This window comes from Myxine glutinosa, chromosome 2, assembly GCF_964187855.1.
Source record: "Myxine glutinosa chromosome 2, kmMyxGlut1.1, whole genome shotgun sequence".
Classification (NCBI taxonomy): domain Eukaryota; kingdom Metazoa; phylum Chordata; class Myxini; order Myxiniformes; family Myxinidae; genus Myxine; species Myxine glutinosa.
The window spans coordinates 73530646-73550694 of record NC_136262.1 but is presented as its reverse complement, the minus strand read 5'-3'; the positions used below and the strand labels follow the sequence as shown (position 1 = coordinate 73550694).

Here is a 20049-nt window from a genome sequence, read left to right as displayed (position 1 = left end):
AGTTGTCTACGTGAGATGCGGTGAACCTGGGTGCGACATTTAATGGGGGAAATAGGGGAAGGTCGGTTCTACAGAGTGTTGTTGACAGAAAATGGGACTAGGGAATGGGGGATTGGGGATAGTTGGGAAGTATTGGGGAAATAGGGGAATATTTACAAGCGGATATGGATGGAGGCCAAATCCCATATCCGCAACATTGCACCCTTCTCTACCTCGGGGCGTCGCGACCCGATAAATTTTTACCTACGTTAGTGTGGCACTCAGATGTAGTTCCCTCTACTATTAACTCAACCCTGAGTGCGACAGTTTTACAGATGTTCACAAATGAGTAAATATGTCCCCCTGCGACGTTGCACCCTTCTCCTCACAGAACCACACCCACAGGATAACCGAATCGCGGAAAGAATCCTCAAACTAAACATACAGCTGGTAGGGAGCATAATTTATACAAGACTACACTGATATTTACACTACGATCCAGGACCTGTTCTTTGAGGAACACATGCAGATGTTATGCATAGAGAGAGCACGCATGCCAGCATCGATACACCAACCCACGAGTGCTCTGTGTCCCTACGGCCTTTAATAATGTGCAGAGCACCCCATCCAAGCACCAAAAGCACCACCCCATCATGTACAGTCAGCACCATCCGGTGCACCAATAAAGTGTTCAATAATCACCGGTGGTGTCGCAGCCGGCCAATGTTCTGCCGCTGGTCTTGCCTTCATGGAGCACTTGGCCTTCTGGCTTCTTTCAAAAATAAAGAAAGGCGCCAACGGCGTCCATTTCTAAATTGTGGCCGTCAGGGGGGCCAACTATAAGTGGTTCACCTGTATGGCATAGGTGCCACGTTGACCCATAGGTCCATCAACGGGTGGTGCTTGCCCGCAAAAGAACTGCGGTCCATGGTGGGCGGCCACAAAATTGCGGTCCATATGGTGTATCGATCCAGGCAGCAAGCAGCGAAAGTGCAGGCCCACAACTGCAGAGCCAGCACCTCTCTCTCCTCTCTCTCTGCCCCAAAGCCAGATCCTCAGAGGTGGGAGACAAAAAGAAGCAAGTGAGTAAGGTGGTAAGGGCGCAAAAGTGCACGCAATACAAGGTAATGCACACTGGGGGCACATGGGAACCAGGTGAGACAGGTACGTTCCTACCGTACGCCCCCCCCCCCCCCACCAGGTAACCTACATTGCCCCTCCCTTACCCCTTACTGTATCCACAAAACACAACACTACCCATAAACATCTACTTTACACATCAACAAACGTCCCTACTGTCTTCCCCGTTCCTCCCATAAACCAAATTCGTCTTCTCTCCCTCCTAACCAATCAAATTTGCCATTTCCAACTCTCATCAAAATTTGCCATCTCCAACTCAACATCAAAATTTGCCATCACCAATTCATCATCAGTCCCTCCTGAGGAGGGAGAGATGGAATCACCCCAATGTCTCATCCACGTCGTGATGCGTCTCACAAATCCAACAGCAATTCTTATTTCCTGCAACACAGAACAAAGGAACACAGGTGTGGAGTCATCATCATTACCTCAGGTAAGTGGCTGCGTATGGTGCGACAGGTTCATCAATCCTAACTATTTCCTAAATGACTTTAACAACTTTACATTACCCGGGGTCTTTCCCTGCCAATCCATTGGCCAACTTACACTATGGGTTCTAAAAACCAATTCCCATTGGCCAAACTGTGGTGCCTCTCAATTTGTGGTCCCACTCCCCCGATTCATCTCCCGGTGCCCTTGCACAATTTCTGGGCTGTGACGTGTAGCTCTCCCAGCAGGTCTACCCACCTGCACACCTCCACCACTATAGTTGCCACCCGAGCTTACCTGCTCCTCACCCTAACCTAACTAACTGGGGAAGGCCCTCTCGCACTCTCACCCCCTCAGTGCCCTCTCTGGCACGGGCTGCCCGATCCACACCCGGGATCCTCAGGCACCCACTGACACTAACGGCTCCCAGAGCCCACCTGCGGCCTCACCTGGCCGATATCCTCACAGTGGTGGAGTGCCCAAACCAACTACACACACTAACAGGCTACACGCCCAGCCATTTCCACAACACTAATGCACCCATCCAAAGACCATTCTTTCACCCGCACCACAGATGCCAATATCCAACCACAATTTACCTGTACCCTCTACCTAACACTTACTCTACCCGCCCCGGGTATCCGTGATGGGGGTCCACTCTTCCCCCATTCACACCTTCGCACCATGCACACCACTCCGTACCACTTACTCCATGTATTCCACACACCTGTACTTGCACACCTGTGCTCTCACACCTGGTGCCACCTGCACCCTTCTCTCCCCAAGCGCATTCGCGCTGATCCACAACACTCACTACTCATACACTGCTCCACACACCTGTTCAGTTGCACACCTGTGCAATCACACCTGTTCAATCCTCACACACACGGCATCATCTCATCTAACTACTCCCCTCTGAAACTTGCGCTTCCCAGTCGTCCCTTTAAACTATTGCGCTCCCTCGTCATTATCATCCACACTAATCTACCTGCGTCCCCACTACAGGTATCCTTGTCACTAACTAACCTTAACGTCACCTAATGTCATCTTCGCTAGATCCCTACACACCATATCCTAACCCACCCGGGCTAGTTTTCACTGCCATACACCCCATAAACTATAGCGCATTTGCCCCACGTTTGTGAGGGATGACAGAGTTGCCATCCCACCACATCGGGCATCTCCCACTACCAATTTTGCACATCAAATTTCACCAAATCAAAATTTTGCCAATCACTACTCATCATCTGCCAATCATTACTGCCAATCCTTTGCCAATCATCAAATTTTGTTTTTTTTCTTCTAATTTTGGGTCCAAAACACTAACCTCATCACACAGTCTACTCACTAATGCCTCTCGGTGCGCCAATTCCTGTCCAAAGCCCGGCATCGTAAAGCCGAGCAATGAATGCGGGTTGTTTGGTGCCAGCGGCTGGATACGTCCCGCATTCGGGGCAGGGACGGGGGCTTACCCGGCCCGAGATCCCACGCACCACCTCGGCGTGGAGCCATCCAATGTCCCGATCTCGACCTGCCGGCACGTCTCAATAGAAAGTGGTCGCCATGACGACCCTTCCTATCGGGCTGCCCGCTCCGCCTAGTGGAGCCCGGACGTGGCCGTTCCACGCGAGGCCCAGCATGGATCGCGCACGGCGGTCCTTTCGAACCCGCCGTGGCTCGGATCCCCGCTGGTTCTCGCGGCACGCGAAGCCCGGCACGCACCGAGGGCCCGCTTCGGCTAAAAGTCGACCTAACCTCTAACCCGGTTACCGTCGATGCCTCACCTGGATGCTTACAAGCATACGCTACCCCTTTCGTGCTCATACATCCAGCCGTTTCCATGCTCCTCGTCGTACCTTCTCTAACACACCCAAGTACACTCATTCCACTCCCAGCCTTGGTCACACACCTGACCACCGAACACTTTGGCACACATTCGTTGGTCGCACACCTCACCAACACACCTCTTTGCGCCCCTTCCTCGGTCACCTCCTCTGTGACAATCACAGGTGTGCCCTCACTCGCACACCCAACTACGTGCCTCACGACCAATTCCAGCGTGCATTCCCACACACGCTCTACCATTCCAGGTGTGCATCCTTCCATTCCAGGTGTACATCCTTTCTCACCTGTCACAACCAACTCACGCTCCGTGTCACTCTTACTACTCTCACCTCCACTCTTGACAGCGCACTCACCCTTACTCTCGACAGCACACTCTTTCCTCATGCACCCGTCCGTTACACACCTTTCTCGCGCACACTCTCCCGTTACACTCTCTGTAACACTCACCACAGGTGTACACTCTTCCTTACTTTTGACAGCGCACTCTTTCCCCATGCACCTGTCCGTTACACACCTTTCTCGCGCACACTCTCCCGTTACATCCTCTGTAACACTCCTCACTACGCGCTTCCATGTGCTCCCTCGCACACGCGCTTCGACCAACTCACTCTTGACGGCACACTCACTCCTCGGCGTGCACTTTTTCCTCACACACCCCAGAGTCGGACTTTCTCGCACACCTCCTTTTTCGCACACCAGACCTGTCGCACACTTCACCAACGGCCTCTCACGAACACCCGGGTCCATCTCGACCCCCAAGCTCATTAAATCACCTGGCGCATCATACGCACGACCATATTGGTCACCACTTACACCGGGTCCTCTTCCTCTTCGCTTCTCCTCCATCACCTGCGAATCCCTCATCCGGTTAATGAGCACATCATCACGATCCGAACACAGACTTTGGACCAATTCTTTTATCTCCTCTTTTATCTCTTTCTTATCCCCTCTCCGTCGCTTCTTAATTTCGCTCACCCCTTCTTCCACTTCTTCTAATTTCTGCTTCACCTCTTTTATTTCCCGGTACGTCTCCTCAAGCTCGTCCTCCAAGGCTACCTTGACCGTTTCCATGTGCGTCCTCACCTGCCGGTCCTTCGTCTCCATTACCTCTGTCACCTCGTCCAACCTCGTTGTCAGTCCCTCACGTACCATCTGACATTCCCTCTTCGTCGCTATCAAGTCATCTTTCAGTTCTTTCTGTGTCGCTTTTAACCCTCCTAATACCGCAGTGTTCCTTTGAACCTGCTCCGTTAGTCCTTGTTGTCCCTCCGTCAGCTGTTCTACTCCCAGCGTCAACTCCTCTATACCACCTTGTAACTTTACAGTCCCCTTTCTCACCTCCTTCTCCATGTGCTCCTTACAGTGCCTCACCTCCTCGCGCACTCCTCCGACCTCCTCACTCACACCTCTTCTGATCTCTTCTCCCATCACTTGCATCTCCTGCCCAGATGCCACCCTCATCTGCTCCATTTCCTCCCTGTGAGCATCCAATCTAGTTTCTACCCCCATTCTGACCCCCTCTATCTGCTGCCCCATTTGTTTAACTTCCCTTTCCGCTTGGTCCCTCATGTCCCTCAATTTGCCTTCCATACTGTTTTCTAACCCCTCTAACCCCTTTTTCATCCCTTCCATTTGATTCTCCTGAACGGCCATTCTGTTTTCTACCCCCATTAACCCCTCCTGTATTTCCCCTAATCTATTGTCTAATCCCTCTATTCTACTCCCTAACCCTCCGATCTGGGCCCCCATCCTTTGTTCTAACCGTTCCCCCATTTCTCCCATTTTGCCCCCCATTCCGCCCCCCAATCGCTCACTATCAGCCCTCATTTGCTCACTCTGAGCATCCATCCGGTTCCCCATTACCCCCATCATTCTGCTTTCCATTTCTTCGCTATTCCTGTCCATAAGGGCCTTCATTTGCATAAAAAAGGTTCAAATCCACCGGTGGCGCTACTACGGTCGCGGGCGCGGTCGCCGTGGCCATGTGCAAGGCGCCATTTTGCGCGACCGTAACCTCGTGCGCGAGGACGCTATTTTGCGAACCTGCCACCCTCACTGCTTCGCTCTCCTCTTGTCCCTCAATTTGGTCCTGGATCGACCCTGCCTCACTCTCCTCTACCGGAACCCAGCCGTCTTGATCTGCCATAGCGCGACTTTCAAAATTCGGGTTTTTATTTTTGTAAAACACAATCAAATTTCGGTCACTTGTAATTTTGAGCGCTTTGAGCGCTTCGGGTCCGATGTCACTCCTCGACACCAATTGTTACAGACGCGGTTTTAGATGTTAGTTTACCGAGCGGTTTGGTATTACCACGTCCGCACAGGTACTCCCCGATTAGAACCCTATCCCGCCCGATTCCACTCGAACGTTGGCCAAATCGCGCTATGCTAAATCAATGAAGGAAAGGACACAACGGCTGGGATTAATGCAACGACACAAGGGGTACAGTTCTCAAGACCTCCGGAGGAGGATATGATTGGTGATGCAGAAACGGGTAGATTACACGGTAAGAGATAAAGCACAGCAAGATGGGCACTTAGACACAGTCTTATCTATCCCCGACAGACCACAGACAAACGGGACAAGACTGACTTACACAGGGATTGATGGCGGGGAAGGACAGGCAGTCGATAGCTCAAGGTGCACCTTGGCTCAGGGACAGGATACAGCACGGTCCGGTCCAGAGATGCGGGGAGGTATTTCAGCGCTCGGAGGTGGCGACTTCTCTCTCCAAGCTGGGGGCGCATCTCACGTCACCTCCCTCTTCCTGCGCATGTCCAGCGGGGAGTGACACGCCCTCGGCTCGTTAGCTCCGCCCCAGATGGAATCGGTCCGCCGCCTCCATTGGGTGCGGGGGGTTACCGGGCTCCGCCCTTGACGAGGAGCTGACAGCGAGCCCCTGCGTGGTAACCCCGTCGGAGCACATGTTCAATGGCGGCTAACCAAGCCGGAGTGAGGACGCACACTCCCCGCGCCGCCGCCGCTGTTGTTGTTGTTGTTGTTGTTGTACCATGAGGAAGAGCTGCGGGGAGGTATTGGGAGGTCCTAAACTTTCTAACGGTGCCATACAATCACATTCTGGTGCAACGAAGAGTCAGAATTAATGGAAACGAGTCCTTAACTGACATAGACTAAGAATAACTAGCAAGATGTCCTATAGTTGTCTACGTGAGATGCGGTGAACCTGGGTGCGACATTTAATGGGGGAAATAGGGGAAGGTCGGTTCTACAGAGTGTTGTTTACAGAAAATGGGACTAGGGAATGGGGGATTGGGGATAGTTGGGAAGTATTGGGGAAATAGGGGAATATTTACAAGCGGATATGGATGGAGGCCAAATCCCATATCCGCAACAATATATATACGTATATATATATATATATGTGTGTGTGTGTGTGTGTGTGTGTGTGTGTGTGTGTGTGTGTGTATTCAGCCTTCTGGAATGAGATTCTAGACAGGGTCAGTGGTACGAGTCAAAAACGGCAGGATCCCCAACTAGAATACTCGATCTTAATAACGCTGTAGTGGCAAATATGAAGTCGCTGAAAACTTTTGTTGAATTAAACTTAAACTAAACTTCCTTCAGTAAGTAAAAATTAAACTTCGTTCAGGCAAAAATTCAGGTAGATACCAGAGGTGGGTCACAAAAGCGAAAAACTAGACAACGTTTTGCATGTCGGCCCACGATCTGGAATGCAATGCATGTTTTTATGGGAGCTTCAAGATGGCGTAAAATGGCTTCACCCCACGCGCGCGATCATCTAATCAGTCAGCGATCAGGGGGTCCTACCAACAGGTATGCAAAATTTGATGGAGATCGGGCCATCCATGTTTTTTTCTATGATTTTCAGATATATATATATGTATAGAGAGTATATAGAGCCTAGCGGCTCTGAAAACGACATTTAAACGCAAAATAATAATAAGAAGAAGAATACATTTAATGATGTAATATTGCGAAAAAGAAACGACGTCTACAGCATGCACAACTACAGATCACATAAACCATTCCCAACGTATCCAAAGTATCTATCCAACGCCATTTTAAACTTGTCTTCTTGCTTCTACCATTTTCCCAGAAAACAACAATAATGCATTGACGGTTGTTATTGTTGTTGTTGTTGTTGTTGTTATATTGTACATTATATATCCGGTAGGCAATGTGCTGGACAGCCTTGCGGGGTCTTCGTGCGGCCTAGCCGGAGTTGGTGGGCTAGTTCCACCACCGTGACAATCCGCGATGTTGAGCTTCGATCTGCTCGACGATGTCCGCCGGATGAACAAGCGTCAGGTGAGGGACGAGTGTAAACACAGTAGAAAGGGCTCAATTCAACCACGAATCCAAGGGACCCTGCGAGGGCGGCCATCTTCGCTTGGTCATTAATTGCGGACCGCAATACGAGGTTGTTAACGGCAGTTTATACATCAGTCAGATGCTGCTCGTTTTAATGTTCAATTCCTCCTGTACTGTCACGTGGCGCTTAATATACAGATCCGTGTTGCGGTTTGTCGGCGAGGTTGAGGAGATGTGCCACGTGTACCTCGTGCAGAGCGATTAGACGGCATTTTGGGGGAATACCAGGGGTACGGGTGGGGGTTGTGTCCTGTTTAAATAATATACATTTTGAATTTGTGGAGTAAAAACCTGCGGTGGAAGCTTGGAGCTGTCAAATCTCGGTTTGAATCCCAACACAACTACAAACTGTCGGTCGAAGGTATCACAGTGTACACCGTCCCTCCGATGGACGTTAACCTGGGCGTCCCGTCTGCCAACATTAGGCTGGTTAAATTTTTTTTCCTGTTTATCACTTTTTTTCAAAAACGTGGGTAGGGAGGGGGTTTTTTTGTTGTTGTTTTTTTTCAGAGTGAAATTTTAATGGATTATTCAACGCACAATATGTTTTTTTTCTTAAATACACTTGATCGGACATACATGATGAATCATGTTATGATTTCTAAACTAGTAAACCTTCGTAAGTACGCACGGATACGATTCAAATAAAGAAACCTATGTCGCATTGAGTTCTGTTTACTTTTAATATTTGCTGATACATATAACAATGGTAGACCAAAACTTCGGCTTTTAAGAATAATGTCCGGTTGCCATACATGTATCTATCAGCAGCTATTGCCATCACATTCATACATATTTGACTAGAATTCCTCGCCACGAAATATCACTTCATGGTACCGGTACATGCATATTGAGCAGTTTGGCAGACATGGAAGAGGACATAAACCACATCAAAAGAATGTCTGATTCGCGTTTATACATCTATCTATCAGCAGCTACTGCTATTATAGCACTCATCGATGTATCTATCTATCAGCAGCTACTGCTATTATAGCACTCATACATGTATCTATCTATGAGCAGCTACTGCTATTATAGCACTCATAGATGTATCTATCTATGAGCAGCTACTGCTATTATAGCACTCATCGATGTATCTATCTATCAGCAGCTACTGCTATTATAGCACTCATAGATGTATCTATCTATCAGCAGCTACTGCTATTATAGCACTCATAGATGTATCTATCTATCAGCAGCTACTGCTATTATAGCACTCATCAATGTATCTATCTATGAGCAGCTACTGCTATTATAGCACTCATCGATGTATCTATCTATGAGCAGCTCCTGCTATTATAGCACTCATAGATGTATCTATCAGCAGCTCCTGCTATTATAGCACTCATAGATGTATCTATCTATCAGCAGCTACTGCTATTATAGCACTCATAGATGTATCTATCTATCAGCAGCTACTGCTATGATAGCACTCATAGATGTATCTATATATCAGCAGCTACTGCTATTATAGCACTCATCGATGTATCTATCTATCAGCAGCTACTGCTATTATAGCACTCATCGATGTATCTATCTATGAGCAGCTACTGCTATTATAGCACTCATCGATGTATCTATCTATCAGCAGCTACTGCTATTATAGCACTCATCGATGTATCTATCTATGAGCAGCTACTGCTATTATAGCACTCATCGATGTATCTATCTATCAGCAGCTACTGCTATTATAGCATTCATCGATGTATCTATCTATCAGCAGCTACTGCTATTGTAGCACTCATCGATGTATCTATCTATCAGCAGCTACTGCTATTATAGCACTCATCGATGTATCTATCTATGAGCAGCTACTGCTATTATAGCACTCATCGATGTATCTATCTATCAGCAGCTACTGCTATTATAGCATTCATCGATGTATCTATCTATCAGCAGCTACTGCTATTGTAGCACTCATCGATGTATCTATCTATCAGCAGCTACTGCTATTATAGCACTCATCGATGTATCTATCTATGAGCAGCTACTGCTATTATAGCACTCATTGATGTATCTATCTATCAGCAGCTACTGCTATTATAGCACTCATCGATGTATCTATCTATCAGCAGCTACTGCTATTATAGCACTCATCGATGTATCTATCTATGAGCAGCTACTGCTATTATAGCACTCATCGATGTATCTATCTATCAGCAGCTACTGCTATTATAGCATTCATCGATGTATCTATCTATCAGCAGCTACTGCTATTGTAGCACTCATCGATGTATCTATCTATCAGCAGCTACTGCTATTATAGCACTCATCGATGTATCTATCTATGAGCAGCTACTGCTATTATAGCACTCATTGATGTATCTATCTATCAGCAGCTACTGCTATTATAGCACTCATCGATGTATCTATCTATCAGCAGCTACTGCTATTATAGCACTCATAGATGTATCTATCTATGAGCAGCTCCTGCTATTATAGCACTCATCGATGTATCTATCTATCAGCAGCTACTGCTATTATAGCACTCATCGATGTATCTATCTATCTATCAGCAGCTACTGCTATTATAGCACTCATCGATGTATCTATCTATCAGCAGCTACTGCTATTATAGCACTCATAGATGTATCTATCTATCAGCAGCTACTGCTATTATAGCACTCATCGATGTATCTATCTATCAGCAGCTACTGCTATTATAGCACTCATCGATGTATCTATCTATGAGCAGCTACTGCTATTATAGCACTCATAGATGTATCTATCTATCAGCAGCTACTGCTATTATAGCACTCATAGATGTATCTATCTATCAGCAGCTACTGCTATTATAGCACTCATCGATGTATCTATCTATCTATCAGCAGCTACTGCTATTATAGCACTCATCGATGTATCTATCTATCAGCAGCTACTGCTATTATAGCACTCATAGATGTATCTATCTATCAGCAGCTACTGCTATTATAGCACTCATCGATGTATCTATCTATGAGCAGCTACTGCTATTATAGCACTCATAGATGTATCTATCTATCAGCAGCTACTGCTATTATAGCACTCATAGATGTATCTATCTATCAGCAGCTACTGCTATTATAGCACTCATCAATGTATCTATCTATGAGCAGCTACTGCTATTATAGCACTCATCGATGTATCTATCTATGAGCAGCTCCTGCTATTATAGCACTCATAGATGTATCTATCTATCAGCAGCTCCTGCTATTATAGCACTCATAGATGTATCTATCTATCAGCAGCTACTGCTATTATAGCACTCATAGATGTATCTATCTATCAGCAGCTACTGCTATGATAGCACTCATAGATGTATCTATATATCAGCAGCTACTGCTATTATAGCACTCATCGATGTATCTATCTATCAGCAGCTACTGCTATTATAGCACTCATCGATGTATCTATCTATGAGCAGCTACTGCTATTATAGCACTCATAGATGTATCTATCTATCAGCAGCTACTGCTATTATAGCACTCATAGATGTATCTATCTATCAGCAGCTACTGCTATTATAGCACTCATCAATGTATCTATCTATGAGCAGCTACTGCTATTATAGCACTCATCGATGTATCTATCTATGAGCAGCTCCTGCTATTATAGCACTCGTAGATGTATCTATCTATCAGCAGCTCCTGCTATTATAGCACTCATAGATGTATCTATCTATCAGCAGCTACTGCTATTATAGCACTCATAGATGTATCTATCTATCAGCAGCTCCTGCTATTATAGCACTCATAGATGTATCTATCTATGAGCAGCTCCTGCTATTATAGCACTCATAGATGTATCTATCTATCAGCAGCTCCTGCTATTATAGCACTCATAGATGTATCTATCTATGAGCAGCTCCTGCTATTATAGCACTCATAGATGTATCTATCTATGAGCAGCTCCTGCTATTATAGCACTCATAGATGTATCTATCTATGAGCAGCTCCTGCTATTATAGCACTCATAGATGTATCTATCTATCAGCAGCTACTGCTATTATAGCACTCATCGATGTATCTATCTATCAGCAGCTACTGCTATTATAGCACTCATCGATGTATCTATCTATCTATCAGCAGCTACTGCTATTATAGCACTCATCGATGTATCTATCTATCTATCAGCAGCTACTGCTATTATAGCACTCATCGATGTATCTATCTATCTATCAGCAGCTACTGCTATTATAGCACTCATCGATCTATCTATCAGCAGCTACTGCTATTATAGCACTCATCGATGTATCTATCTATCAGCAGCTACTGCTATTATAGCACTCATCGATGTATCTATCTATCAGCAGCTACTGCTATTATAGCACTCATCGATGTATCTATCTATCAGCAGCTACTGCTATTATAGCACTCATCGATGTATATATCTATCAGCAGCTACTGCTATTATAGCACTCATCGATGTATCTATCTATCAGCAGCTACTGCTATTATAGCACTCATCGATGTATCTATCTATCAGTAGCTACTGCTATGATAGCACTCATCGATGTATCTATCTATGAGCAGCTACTGCTATTATAGCACTCATCGATGTATCTATCTATCAGCAGCTACTGCTATTATAGCACTCATCGATGTATCTGAGCAGCTACTGCTATTATAGCACTCATCGATGTATCTATCTATCAGCAGCTACTGCTATTATAGCACTCATAGATGTATCTATATATCAGCAGCTACTGCTATTATAGCACTCATAGATGTATCTATCTATCAGCAGCTACTGCTATTATAGCACTCATAGATGTATCTATATATCAGCAGCTACTGCTATTATAGCACTCATAGATGTATCTATCTATCAGCAGCTACTGCTATTATAGCACTCATAGATGTATCTATCAGCAGCTACTGACTAGAGTTCCACATTCGCGTTTATACACCTATCAATCAGCAGCTACTGCTATTATAGCACTCATACATGTTGAGTAGAGTTCAACACCAAGAGAATGTTGGTTGCCGTTTATTCATGTATCTATCATCACCTACCACTACATGTAGTGTAGCGCTCGTTTAATTTTTGACTATAAATCCACAGCAATAATTATCACGTAAGGCCCTCCCGTTTGCCGATGATATTTGGCTTCTCCTTCAAAATACCAACTACTTCTTGAACTTCCGAGTGGGCCTCTTCTCGGCAGTACGACTCTTACTGCAGGTACTGCATATAGGATATGACTCATCTGTGGTACTCGGCTCCTCAACACAGCCACACAAATAGCACACATCTTCATAGCCAGTCGTGTAGTATGGCTTCTCTGTCGCATCGTTGCATGTGAGATTGGCTTTGGCATAGACAATATTGAAGACGTTTGCCTCATTGGTCTCCTGCAGATCGGCGAAGTTGGAGCACATGTAACTTGGCTCAGACAGTACGCGAGCACATACAAAATTCGAACCTGTTCCACTGAGCGGGAACGGATTTTACTGACTTCGCGAGCAAAATTTTTTTTTAGGGGCAGACGACTTTTATGGGGCGGGCGGCGATGATAAACAGGATTTTTTTTTTAACCAGTTTTAGTTGCTGAACGTTAAATATCCCAAGAAGTCCTTCGGGGAGAGGAGGCGAGCTATCGCCGGCACCCTCGAACACCTTTCCAAATTCCTGCCAACTCGATCGATATTTCCGACAGAAAATCCTTACCATTTCTCCCTCCCCTCCTGACGCAAATCGATCGACCTTCTCCGCGAAACGATGCCTGCGCCATCTACAATTGGTCCATAAATAAAAAACCACCTTTAGAGGCCATTTTTCCCCGCAAAGCGGGGGTTGGCCTTTTTCGGGGACCGTGGTTGTTGTTGTTTTTTGTCCCCTTTTTGAAGCAATGTTTTACGGCCGGATGCCCTTCCTGCCGCCAACCCTTTTTGTTGCCTTTTTACGACAAGCAGGGAATTACCAGTGAACTGGTACTCAATTAGCCGACCTCGGAAGGATGACAGGCTGAGTCAACCCCCCTGGCATTAATTCAGCGATCGACCGGGATTCGAACCCAGGATCCTTGGATCATAAGCTGGCACCCTAGCCGCTAGCCCAACACCAGGCTAGCCCAACACCAGGGTACATAATGGTATGGAAAAGAAAAAAAACTTTAACCAATTTTTTTTTGCTAAAGCCAAAGTTTATCACGTGTTTGCCATTCAAACACATCCATAGTTGGGTGGCTGAAGCACAGGATTGAGACCCACCTTATCATTGCTGCTGTGTTCCTCTACAGTCGACACTCATCCAGCATTTGTAAGAACCATTGGCTTTTTAAAGAAGTGTATAGTTAAACAAAGAAAAATATGACTTAAACAAAGAAAATAAAAAATGATTCGGTGCTTTCCTTGCTTATCTCTGATGCCTGCCTGTTACATGACGTGTCCAATTCAATTAATGGAGTTTTTGGGCAGTGCTCTTTTTTTCATGGGTACCATTTTATTACTCCACGCATGCGAAGCAAAAGGTGGAGTTAACCAATTGGTTCTCTTCTGTTTGTCTATCTGTCTGTATATCTGTGTGCAATATGTGGACAAGACCAAACTCAACAGGCAGATTGCATCACCCTGATGGTCATTAATGAGCTGACAATCCGACATGGTCATTTTCCTGAGACTTGCAAAGTTTCCAGAAGCTTGCAATAGCCCTTCCAATTCTTCCTTGTCTTTACTCCGCTATTGGAAGAACTCTGATCATGGTTTGCCAGAGACTGTCTGTGCATGTCAGCCTTTTGATTACATGCTGGCTACAGTGACTAACACAGTGCCCAAAATAGATGTGCCCAATTAACATCCCCAAATTGATTGCACTGGTAACTAATATGTAAAAAAAAAAAAAAACTGTCCTTGTTGCCAAAAAAAAGAATTTTGAGTGGAAATGTTTGTAAGAGGGATCCCTCTCTACTTGTCCCTCATCCTCGGTCACTACGCTTGTGCGTAATGTGCCCAAGTTCATGTAATCCCAAGGCCTGATATGCTACTCGTATAATAAACGACAGTGTCTCCATTCCGTGCTGTTGAAGAAACCCATGGTCCTTTTCAAAGTAGGCCATCGGGCCATGGCCGGTTTCCTGATTCTGCTGTGCATTATATTGACCTGTCACCAGCGATTAACACCGCTGGATGATGGAAGGCCGTAACGGTTTTTACTCTGAGACGATCAATCCGAAAATTGGCGGCACTTTTTGGCATGCGTGCGGGACAGAACCAAAGTGCTTACCTGCATGGAGCTCACGGGTTTTATCCCCGAAACCCACACAACGAATAAACAACACAACAAGTTAAATGCACAATAATGAATTTAATCACTTGAAGCACGGCAATAAAATGAATGGTGAGGGAAACTAAAGCCTAATCGAGGTACCTCCACAGTCCACACGCAAAAGATAATGAAAATAAAATTGTTCTTTTTATATCGGCCAGCCACTCAGCTTGCTCAACGAGATTGTTGAATGTGGTGTCGGCAGCACAAGGTGGCCGAAGCCGCCCGCATGGGAAACACACAAGATGGCGCACATTACCTCTTCACTGCGCCATGAACGTGAGGCAATTTGTGCGGCCGATCCTGCTTCGCTCTCCACTCCCTCCGAAAACGTGATGTGGCTCCAGCTCCCCCAAAAACACCACCGTCAAACAACACCCCTGGCTCCAACGCCGCAAGGTTCTCTGAGCTCCGAACAGTTCTCCCCACAAGCACACGACACGAGCGACCGCCCGCCACGAAGCCAGCACAAGAGAGAGAGAGATTCTTCCTCCTCCGTTCTCGAAGTCTCTCGATCATGTTACCCCGACCAATCATGCACTTCGGGGGCGGGGGCTCACAGCCTTCTTGACCGTCCACTGATTCTCCGCCTCGACTCGGCGGGGCCTTTTCCCTTAGTTGGTTGGTGGGGCAGGGTTAATTGTATATTACGATTCCTTGGAGGGGTGGGGTTTATTTGTCGATCATAATGTTCGGATCCTGTCGGCGGTGGTGGGGCGGGGTTTATCCCGATCGGGAATGTTCAGGTTTCTGTCAGCATTTATGCCGGCAGTTGTTGGTTAACGACGTGGGATTTTATGGCCGGCTTGTTATAATTGTAAGAACATAGCGGAAATCACAGGAGGCAATCACATACTGGGGAGATTAATTTTAAACCCTAGAGTTAATTAGCATGTCTTAACCCTCCCCCCCCCTCCCCCCTGTGTGAAGAACACATAAACAACCCTTAAGCTCACAGTTTTCATCCTTAAATACATCGAGATGGGCTTCCTATTCGTCCAAACTCGTGATCTCTTCTACCCTAAACGACCCCATTCTCAAGCACTCCTTTCTTCCAGGTTATTGGGTTCCCCTCACCCCGCTTCTCTCACCTTTTTTCGTTTCTTGTCGGTTCGTTTATTTGTTCCTTTTCTGTTTCATTACCACCTTCCCCTTCCGCTTCTTCCTGTGTTTCATTCCGCTAGTGTGCAGCTTATTCACACCGAAGTATCCTTCTCTCCCTTCCCTTGATCTCACTCTCACTTGTACTCTGCTGTTGGTGTGTCACCCTCTTCATTTTGTTTTCTTCCATTCTGCTCTAGCTATTCTATGAGCCTCGATCATGTATATAAAAAAGTACTTCATTGGTCACAGCGACCTTGTTGGTAGATTAGTGATATGATCATACCTTGTTATTCAGAGAGGCCGTTTGTATCGAATAATTTGTTCAGAGAGGCTAAGATAGTACAGAAGCACCTATATTTTTTGACCCCTTGTACAGATGTCTCAACATACTCTTGAAATTAAAACTGGAATCCAATGCTCGACGACCCCTTCTTGTCATTGTTCAGTTCCTTGCTTCTTCTTGTGAGCATATCAAAGGAAGCTGAGCAGGAAATGACCTCCAGGCATACGTGGTGAACTGAAATGGTCGAGATTATTAATTTGGCTGAGGAACTAGCAAAGCTTGTTTTGATGTATAACTAAAAGTGATCATCAATTTGAATTCAGACCAGACCACTCTGCTCTGGACATGCTGCTTCTGCTGTCTCAACAATGGAAGGAGGTCATCAACACCAGACAGAAAATTAGAGCCGTCTCCCTTCACATATCTCATACCTCCGATGCAATCTGGCATCCCGCCCACCTCACCAAACTCTCCTGTTATGGTATCCATGGAAATCTCCATGCATGTCGCAGTCAATGTGTGGCTCTCAATGGAATTCTCTCATCTCCTCTTCCTGTTCAGGCTGGAGTTTCCCAAGGCAGTGTTCTGGGCCCTGTGCTTTTTCTGGTCTTCATTAATGATCTCTCCGATCTCTGGAAAATCGTCTATCTTTTTCCTGATGACTCCACTCTCTGCCGCTCCATATCTCAACCCTCATATCGGCAGGCAGCAGCCTCTTCACTCTCTGCAGACCTGGATAAAATCACAAACTGGTCAAACAAGTAGAACATGTCCTTCAATCCTGACAAATCTCACAGTCTCTGAAAATACTGTCTGGAAAACCCTCCCATCTACTTTATCAACAATCCTCTCGAAGAAGTTCTGTCAATCAAGCTTTTAGGTCACACTATCTGCCATGATCTTTCCTGGGAAAGCCATATTGCGAAGCTGCCTCCAAAGCCAGTCACCGACTAGGCATCCTCCGTCGTGTGAAGTCCTTTCTTGGCACTACTCAGCTTCTCACCACTTACAAAGCTTTCATTCGCAGCTTGATGGAATACTGCTCTCCTCTCTGGGCTGGTGTTCCCGCATCACACCTAGCTCAGCGTCACGCTGTAGAAACCAAGGCTTTTATACTCATTGGAATCTCCCGCGATGAAGCTGAATCTGAGGGCCTTTCTCTCACCGCAGGCAGGTTGGCGGTCTTTCTATCTTCTCCTGACTCTTTGCACCCCTGCTCCGTCTGTGCTCTGTCCCCCAAATATTTCTGCAGGACGCACAAGATCAGCCAGCAACCCTCTTCTGGTGAAACTGGCAAAATCATGACTCTCTGCTCACCTTCACTCCTTCATCCTCTTTTGTCCCACCTCTGGAACAAACTCCCACACTCTCTTCAATCTCACTCTTACCTCCAGGTCTTCACAACAACTGTCCACCACCATCTCATATCTTCCCCATCCAAAAACCATGATATTTTCTACCCCCGTTAATCTACCCCAAACCCAGTTCCTTCAAATTCCCTGTTTTCTTTCCTGAAGGTCCCTATAGTTGTCCATCTTGTTTATCCCGTGTACCCTGCCCCAGCCCTCTCTCTTACCCCTCTTGTCTCCCGCTCCCTTTATTATATGTTAGCTCTTGTATGAGCATTGACTTGATATACAAAAAAGAAAGTGTCTTCAGCATAAAAATGTCAAACCAGAGGAGAGACATTGTAGCAGGAAGAGCAGCTCAACTTTTACTTGTTCACTACAACAGATTAGGTCCGTCGGAAAATGTCTTGAGGATCCAGCAGGTGGAAGCACCAAAGCATTTTTGTTTTTTTGTGAAGTGAAAGCAGAGATTAAAAAAAAAATTGAACTAAAAAGCACAATTGTATCTTTACATGACAAAGTACCGTACTCAGATTTTTTTTTTTTTTTTTTGCAAAGCTCTTCTCCTTCAGTGATCAACACAAGTTATGTTCTAGGTAACCCGAATTGTTGAACCTTTATTTCTGTCACAAGCCTTAAACTCTCTTTTTAGGTGATACTTTAGCTGTTTTTGTCTGTTTGTGGTGTTGTGTATTCCCTCTGCCATCGAAGGTGAGTTGACGTTATGTTTATACTACTGTCTGTGTGTTTGTCTGTGAGCAGGACACCTTGAAATTTTATGGATGGATTTGGATGAAACTTGGTAGACAGGTTGGGTGTGTGGCAAGGACGTATTGATTTGATATTGTTGAAGATCTGATCCAGATACAGTACTAGAATTTTAAAAGTGAATCGTCACCATTGAGAGATGGGGGCAAAAACGATTTGTAGAATGATATCTCAAAAGGTTCTGGACAGATTATGACAAAACTGGGTGGTTGAGTTGGTTCGGTGATGAGAACAAGCCAATTGGATTTTAGTTAAGGTCCAAATGTAGATTCAGCCTATCAGTGGAGCACAAAACGTAAACTGTTCTGCCTGGCGGAGATGTGCTCTCTACCGAGTGCTGTTGTATTTTCATTTTATTTTTCACTGACTTTTCTTTGGGGAATTGCTCATGCACCATTTGCATGAAACGTATATTGCAATTGCATAAACAAAGAACATGGGATTTGAACTTTTTACTTTCTTAGGGTGAGAGGGTGGATTGGGGGAGGGCTTTGCAAGGTAAACACTCGGGTAACCTGCATAGGTTCGGGCACAGTTGTGCGCATTTCTCCAACCTCGAGATGCTTCCCTGGTGATGAGTAATTGCCCATAATTTTACTTTCTTTTTATGGCAAAGTATATGGGGATACCGCGCATGCACTGCTTGTCGTCTTATGTCTTCGTTTTGGAAGATCCCTTTAAAACGTTCACTCTCAAATAAACTTCAGGTGGGATATATAATATCATATGCACAATCGTATCTTTATCATAATTGTTAGTTTGATTTTACAAATTCCCTCCCTCCCTAAATCCTGAAATCCACCCCATCCCCTCCCACAATTGTTCTGCTCTCTCTCTCTCTCTCTCTCTCTCTCTCTCTCTCTCTCTCTCTCTCTCTCTCTCTCTCTCTCTCTCTCTCTCTCTCACTCTCTCACTCTCTCACTCTCTCACTCTCTCACTCTCTCACTCTCTCACTCTCTCACTCTCTCACTCTCTCACTCTCTCACTCTCTCACTCTCTCACTCTCTCACTCTCTCACTCTCTCACTCTCTCACTCTCTCACTCTCTCACTCTCTCACTCTCTCACTCTCTCACTCTCTCACTCTCTCACTCTCTCTCTCTCTCTCTCTCTCTCTCTCTCTCTCTCTCTCTCTCTCTCTCTCTCTCTCACTCTCTCACTCTCTCACTCTCTCACTCTCTCACTCTCTCACTCTCTCACTCTCTCACTCTCTCACTCTCTCACTCTCTCACTCTCTCACTCTCTCACTCTCTCACTCTCTCACTCTCTCACTCTCTCACTCTCTCACTCTCTCACTCTCTCACTCTCTCTCTCTCTCTCTCTCTCTCTCTCTCTCTCTCTCTCACTCTCTCACTCTCTCACTCTCTCACTCTCTCACTCTCTCACTCTCTCACTCTCTCACTCTCTCTCTCTCCGTGAAGCGAACACTCTCTCTCTCTCCGTGAAGCGAACACTCTCTCTCTCTCCGTGAAGCGAACACTCTCTCTCTCTCCGTGAAGCGAACACTCTCTCTCTCTCCGTGAAGCGAACACTCTCTCTCTCTCCGTGAAGCGAA

The 20049-nt window shown here is 45.9% G+C and overlaps 1 protein-coding gene across 1 annotated transcript in view; it reads left to right on the top strand.

Annotated features, from left to right (window-relative positions):
• The first annotated feature begins 7409 nt into the window (after positions 1–7409).
• Positions 7410–20049, top strand: part of LOC137421689 (signal peptidase complex catalytic subunit SEC11A) — a 43090-nt gene continuing 30450 nt past the window's right edge. Inside the window, exon 1 of the mRNA XM_068107984.2 lies at positions 7410–7684. Coding sequence (XP_067964085.1) covers positions 7634–7684 — 51 coding nt within the window. The 5' untranslated portion in view covers positions 7410–7633. The remainder of the gene's footprint in view (positions 7685–20049) is intronic.